Below are 6,765 nucleotides of genomic sequence, written 5' to 3'. Positions count from 1 at the left end.
CCCCCAACCACCATGATGCCAGGGCGCGTGGGGGCGAGGTGCAGCACAGGACAGGCGTCCCGGGGCGACGCTCCGAGCCCCAACCGGTGGCGGGGACAGCGGGGACAGCAGGGACAGAGGGACCACCTCGGCTACGGGGCAGCGCCGCCCGCCCGCCTCACTTCCCCCTCCCAGCCGTGCCCGAGAACCGCAAAGCTGTTTGAGCGCGGAGTGCTTCGCCACGCCCCCTCTGCAGCGCTGTCCAATGGCGGCGCGAGGGGCGGGGCCTGCCCGTCGGTGTTGGCGGCGGGGCCGGGCCGGGCGGGACTCGCGGGCTCCGCTCAGGCCGGGCCCGCCGGGCCCTCCGCGCCATGTCCCTGCCCAGAGGTACGGACGGGAACGGGAACGGGGACGGGAATGGGAGTGGGGACGGGAAAGGGGACGGGGGGTGTCCCGGCAGGGCGAGCCGCGCCGCCGGGGCCGGTGTAACCGCGGGGCCGGCGCTGTTGCCCAACCCGCCGGGCGTGGGCTCCCCGCGGCCGCCGCTTCCTCTGCGTGGGGCCCGGGAGCCTCCGCAGCCCGGCGGCGTCGCTGCGGCTGGGGCTGGGACCGGGGGCTGCCGGGGCTGGGACCGGGCTCTCCCGGGGCTGCAGAGCCTGGGCGGGTGTGGGCAGAGGGGCAGCGTGGGACTGGGGGGGATCCGCGTGGAGTGGGGGCGGTCCCGCTGGGAATGGGCGGAGGGGGTTGAGCGTGGATTTGGGGGATCTGGCTGGAACGGGAGGAGGGGGGGCGAAGCTCCCGATGGCGTGTGGTGAGCGGTAAACAGAGTTAAGTTTTGTCTGCGGCTGCTGGAGCCTTTCCCTGCCCGGGGCATCCGCTGCTCGGGCTCGGAGCCGCAGGTGAGCGGCTTGGCTCGGCCGGGCGGGGGGCACGGGGCTCGTGTCACCTCGTGTCACCTCGTGTCACCTCGTGTCCATGTTTGGGACCCGGTGCCGGCGTGTGCCGTGTTGGAGTTTCCCACCGTCCCTGCCCTAAGCGTGACCGTGTGTCACGGGAGTTATTTATAGAGCAGAGCCGTGACTCAGGTGGCCTGTCCCCGTCCCAAGGTGAGTGCTGGCCGGCTGGCATCGCCCTGGGATGGATGGATGGATGGATGGATGGATGGATGGATGGATGGATGGGGACACGGGAATGGCTCTGCCGGTGTCCCGGTGCGCCGTGAGCGCAGCCCGGACGGAGTGCGGCTGCTGCCTCTCTCTTATCCCTGGAATGAGATTTGAGGGGGTTTTCCCTGTTTCGGGAGTGATGCTCTTGGAAGCTTGCAGTCAGGAGCCATGTGAGCAGATGAACGCACCGCGGCGTGACTTTTTTTCTTCCCCCCCCCCCCCTCCCCCGCTGCTTTTAAACGCTCCGTGTCTTATCCGGAGGGAATGTGGACCTGAGTTTCCTGTTTGCTGTGTAAGCAGGGGGTGAATCAGCAGAGATTTACGGAGCTGCTGACTCACAGGTAGGAGAGCACATGCCTCCAGCTGTCCCGCGTTGGAAGGGATCAACCGGGCCTCTTAAAGGGCTCTCCCGGGGACACCTGAGCCCAGACCTTTCCTTGGCTGCCTGTGCCTACCAGCGGATGTGTGGATGGAGAGAAGAGGTGAGCCTGGCCCAGGGACCCGCTCGTGCCCTGTGAGAGATGAGGCCCGAGCTGGGCCTGGAAGGATTTTGGGGGAAGCAGCAGAAGGTGGTGCCTGGAGGAGCGCCTGGGAGCGTGGTGCTTTCCTCAGAGGAGGTTTGGAGCTGTTCTGTGTGCCCAGGTTTCTGGTTGCACGGAGCTGTTGGTTGTGATGAACTGGTTCATTCATTCATTTAATTCATCCTGCTGTCCTTTGCTGGAGGTGTCACTCGTGTGCTGAGTGTGCCCGGGCTCTGCTGGCACCGAGTCCCCATCTGACCTGAGCTCCTTTGCCTCCATCAGGGCAAGAGCAGCACAGGAGTCCATCCTGAGTGTGTGTAACACATCTGCCTCTTCACAACCCTCCCCTCTCGTCCTGCTCAGCATCCTCTGTGCCTCTCCTTGGTTTGCAGTGCCAGTGCTCCGGGTTTTCCTGCAGCCACATAGGGATTCTCGCAGGTCCAAGTGTGTCCCACCTGCTGCTGGGACCGTGGATGCTGCACTTGTAGCACCTCCTTCTCCCTCTCCTTTTTCAGCCTGAATTCAAGCTAAATCTCCCTAATTTTCCTCAGGGAATTTCAGTGAGCGGTCTCAGGTTTCCTTTCCTGGTTCTTCTTGGCCTTGCGTTGATCGGGGTTGTAAACGGAGGCCGTTGTGCTGAAGCTCTGGGTTGGCTCTTCCCGTGACAGATGCCTTCCAAAACTCACCTGCCGTCACTTTGGCTTAGTCACGGGGCTGTCTCCTGCCTCGGGAGTTCTCGGGAGCGTGCGTGGCTGGCTGTGACACGCGCCGTAGGAATGGTGCTGGGCTGGGGCTTTGCCTGCTCTGCAAACTAAACATTCCTCGTGAGATAAACACCTTCTGGGGCTTGTGCAGAGCTCAGGGAGGATTTTGGCTTTCTTCCTCTTCCCGTGGCTCCTATCTGCTCGATCTAGGTTATCTTGCAGGATCAGGTGTGTGGGAGAATATCGCTTGTGTTCCGTGTTGTCTTGCGCTGTCAAGGCTAAAATATGCGAAATGTCTCGGGTCACCAAAGCTCCCTCGAGCTGTGTCTGTTGGGATGGGTGTTACTCAGGGAAGGAATTGGGAACAAAGCTCCTGAGCGGCCCCTGTGTCCTCCCTGCAGAGCTTTGCAAGGGACACAGCCTGTAGCTGCAGCTTGCAACACTGCCTGGGCATGGGCATGATTTTCCAGTGAGGTCTGCACCTTTTCAGTGGGTGGATGCTGTGAAGGGAGGGTTTTTGTATCCAAGAGGTGAAAGCAGGAAGGGATGAAGCCTCGGGGGATTTGCAGCCTTTGGGTGGGTGCAGAAACACAGCGGAGGGTGCAAAGTCTGAGATTCTGTGGATACAGGTCCAGGCTGTTGCCTTTCCCCTGGGCCTTGGGGCGTATCCTGCCTGCATGTGAAAATCCGTGTGCTTATCCCCGTGGCTCTTGGCTGTGACTTGAGTGGCCCCTGATGCCCAGGAAGCCCCTCCTGGAGGGACAGGCAGGAGCTGTCCCCCAAAATCGTGGAGTTGGCTGGAAAAAGCAGCTGTGGGGAAGGAGGGATGGGTGTGTGGATGGGATCTGTAGGGAAAAGACCTACTTGGCTTCCCCTGGGCTCACCCACTGCTGAAACCGGGGTATTTAAAAGCAAGATTGTCCTCTGGGAACAGAAGTGTTGCTGGGAAGAGAGCTCAGGATCAGGCTGGAGACAGGCTGTGTCTCTGGGAAGGCCGCTCTCGTTTGCCACTGAGGCTTGGAAGAATCAGCAGTGGGAAATGCCAGGACCTGGGGATTGAACTGGTGCTTGTTCTTAGTGGCACATCTATTCTGGGTGGGTAAATACGCGGTGGGGACGCGTCCCTGCCGTGCCCTCTGTGGGAGCACACCACTGTTATGCAATTCAGTCTGTGAATCCTGCACTGTCTCGTGTGCCCCTTGCACTTCTCCTGCTGCCATCCCCAAAAAAAAGGCAGTTCTGCCAAAAATACACGCAGGGGCAGGATTTTGGCTCTGGGCAGAGCGGCTGGCGGTGTCCCCTGTGGGGGGGGATGTGTGGGATGTGGTTGGAAGGGCTGGAGCTCGGATCCCACGGAGCCAGGTTTTTATTTAATTCCACTTGAAGCATCGCAGAGCTCCAATCCAATTAATTCTAACGATGCCGGAGAGAACACAGCGCTTTGCTCCTCCTTGTGCTTTCACCCGGCATAACGGTGGGCGCCTGGAAAATATCACGTTGGATGTGATAAATATTTAGCAGTGCCTCAGCAATCAGTTTCCCTCCCTGGAGGGATGCTTCCCTGTGTTGTTTTTGGTTTTGGTTTTTTTTTTCAGTGGATAATGCTTCTCCCTGTAAGTTGCTGCTGCTTTTATTTCCCAGCTCTGAGCTGCAGTCCAGGGCTGAGCTGCAGTTTGTTTGCAAAGGTGGTTGTTGCTGGAGGAAACTCACCTGGGCTTTGCAGAGGTTCCCTTTGGGAGCAGCTTTCTGGTGAATTTTTATTTGTGTGGTTTGTTTTGTTTTGTTTTGTTTTTGTTTTTTTTTGTGACCCCAAATGCCACCTTTCCAGACGTGGGGCTCTGTGGGTTTTTGGACGGAAGATGGTTTTTGCTGGTGTTAATAAGTCCCAGCCTGGGCTGGCTGTTTCCTGGGGAAGGAGCTGGGAGAGGAACTTGTGTTGGCTGGGGAGGTGATTTTGCTCCATCAACAAAAAGTTTGGGGTTTTGCTGCCGTGACTCAGGATGGCTTGTGGGTACACAGGGAGCTGGATGTACCCACTGCCTCTTGCTGACAAACCTCTGTACCACAGGTCAAGTGTTAGTCAGGGATTTTGAGTGGGGGAGAGGGCAGAGGAAATTTTTTTTTTTTTTTATGGTGGAAACTGGAAGTTTTTGTTGTTTTGTTTTGGTTTTTTCCACCTGGGAGATATTCCATCTCTCCCAGGGTTTAGGGGTCTCGTGGTCCCAGCGGGTAGGGGAGGAAAGGAATCATTGCCTCATGCTGTGAGAGATTTTGGACCTGCAGTGGGGTGAAGGTGGAGGGGAGATGGATCCTCTCCAGCACCCACCAGGCTGCCACAGTGTCCATCCTCCTGCCTGGCTGAGCTCAGGGAGGGGCACTGCTGAGTCAGTCTGTCCGCTCTGCTAAGCCTTCATTTCATCACTTCAACTGAGATTATTATTTTTTTTTTAAAAGATAAATTTCCATCAAAAAAAATGTAACTTGAGAGTAAGAGGAGGCAGGATGAGGAGGAGACAGCACTTACCAGAAGTTGTTTGTGGAACATTCACTCTTCCTCTCTGTGCACCACCACCAAAGAAAAATCTGGTTTTGGAAAGGAAGAAACCTCCGGAGAGCTCAGTACAAGTAATTTCCCATCAGAGGCTGTTAACCTTAGCTGTGGTTTGGCACTGGCATCAGCTGAACTGCTTGTATCTGCTGGAGCTCTCTTGGAACGATGGTGGTGCTTGGACCCTCTTCTCCCTGGGGTCTGTCTGTGGGACACCGAGTGCCCCTTTCGCAGGTGCTTGTCTGTGCTGCCTCATCTCCTGCTGGGATAGTGCTTTTCAGGAAACTTAAAAGCTGCTTTTAATGATTGTGTTTCATTCAGAAAGGCCTTGGAGGTTTCCAGCAAGGAATGCAGGAATCCCTGCAGCTGGGATGGGGTCCTGCTGGCATCTCTTTGGCGGTGCCGGGAGCCACATCCCCCGTCAGTGGTGGGTGTGGACGGGACCAGTGGTACAGGGCAGAGGGGACAGGAGGGGAAGAAGTTGTCCTGCGGGGCTTGGCAGGTGACAGTCACGTGCCTGACAGATCACAAACACGCAGGGCTGGTTATGTGGATGGGCCAGGGGTGGTTTAGGGGAGGATGATGAAGTTATCTAGGGAGTGTCAGCTTGTCTGGGCTTGCAGGCCAGTTAGATACTGCTCTGTGGTGTGTGTGTGTGTGTATAAACTCCCTCCTAGCTGGAATCTCAGGGGGACGGCTGACGCAGCAGCCTGTGCTGCAAGGGTTTGGTGCCGTGGATGTCTTCACTGGTGTGTGTTAACAGCAGCTTGGAGGTGGCAGCATCCTGACCCGCCCTGCTGGAGGGCTTTTGGCACAGCTGGAGCAGATGTTCCCTCTTGCTGCGCTCAGCCCTCCCTGCAGGAGGCTGTTTTCTGCTTAAAGTAGTGCAGGGCAAACACGGTGTGTGCTGGAGGCGTTTTTTCCTGTAGGATGGAGATCTTGGTTTCCTGGGTGTGGGAGTGGGAAAGCCGAGGCTCGAGAGGGAGATGATGGAGCGGCAAAGCGTGCAGTCCCCGGGATGGCCCCTCTGAATCAGCCCTGGACGTTATGGGCACGGCTGCAGGGGTGTGTTGCTCTGAAGACGTGAGGATGTCTTTGCAGCTCGTCACTAGGAGTGACGTGGCTCTTTTGCTGAGAGCCAGATGTGCTCACTGCCGAGGCTTTTCAAGAAAGCTGCTCCGCATAGCTGAAAATCCCCCGCCGCTGCAGACCGCTCGGTTTCTCTCCTGACACGCTGCCAAGTTGCACCTCAGCCAAAGATGAGGTGATCTCGTGCTGATACGTGGCTCTGGCCGCTCTTTGTCACCTTCCAAACACCTCTGAGAGGTGCCCAGGGGTGGGTGACGGGCCCAGCCCCACGTGCCTGTTTGTATGACCCCATACCTGCGCCCTGAAAATCCCCACCAGCACAGGGCAGGGCAGCGTGAGGCGCTGCTGCCTGCGTGCACGTGGGCTCAGCTGACTTTTGAGGTCTCACTGGTCTCCTCACAACTAAAATCATCCACTCTGTGCCAAATCTGCACAGTTTCACCCACGGTGCTCCCAGCTGACAGCCGTCCCCGTGGGCAGGAGCTCGGTGGTCAGAAAAACTGATGTAATGGTGCAGAAAGGAGGATGAAGGTGCTGGTGGGTGGTGATGCTGCTGGGGGAACAACCTAGACCTGTAGCAGCCTCTGTGCTGAGCTCTGTTTGTCTCTTTGGCAGTTTTTCCTTTAGTCTGGAAGCAGCTCCACCCTGCTTTTAAAAAGAGGGATGTGGTGGGTGTTTTAGATCTTCTTCCACAGCTCCCACTGTTTACTCTTTGTTAGCATCTGCAGCCCGTTTCCTCGAGGTTTTTGGTTGATCCC

At 57.6% G+C, this 6,765-nt stretch overlaps 1 protein-coding gene across 1 annotated transcript in view; it reads left to right on the top strand.

The window, feature by feature from the left end:
- The first annotated feature begins 292 nt into the window (after nt 1-292).
- Nucleotides 293-6,765, top strand: part of MAP2K3 (mitogen-activated protein kinase kinase 3) — a 30,126-nt gene continuing 23,653 nt past the window's right edge. The window contains exon 1 of the mRNA XM_027889501.1: nt 293-366. Coding sequence (XP_027745302.1) covers nt 351-366 — 16 coding nt within the window. The 5' untranslated portion in view covers nt 293-350. The remainder of the gene's footprint in view (nt 367-6,765) is intronic.

The sequence above is a fragment of the Empidonax traillii genome, unplaced genomic scaffold (assembly GCF_003031625.1).
Source record: "Empidonax traillii isolate 1590-97213 ecotype Southwest subspecies unplaced genomic scaffold, ASM303162v1 scaffold263:size1499331, whole genome shotgun sequence".
Taxonomy (NCBI): Eukaryota; Metazoa; Chordata; class Aves; order Passeriformes; family Tyrannidae; genus Empidonax; species Empidonax traillii.
Note: the sequence above shows the minus strand (reverse complement) of the source record. Positions and strands in the feature narration are given on the sequence as shown.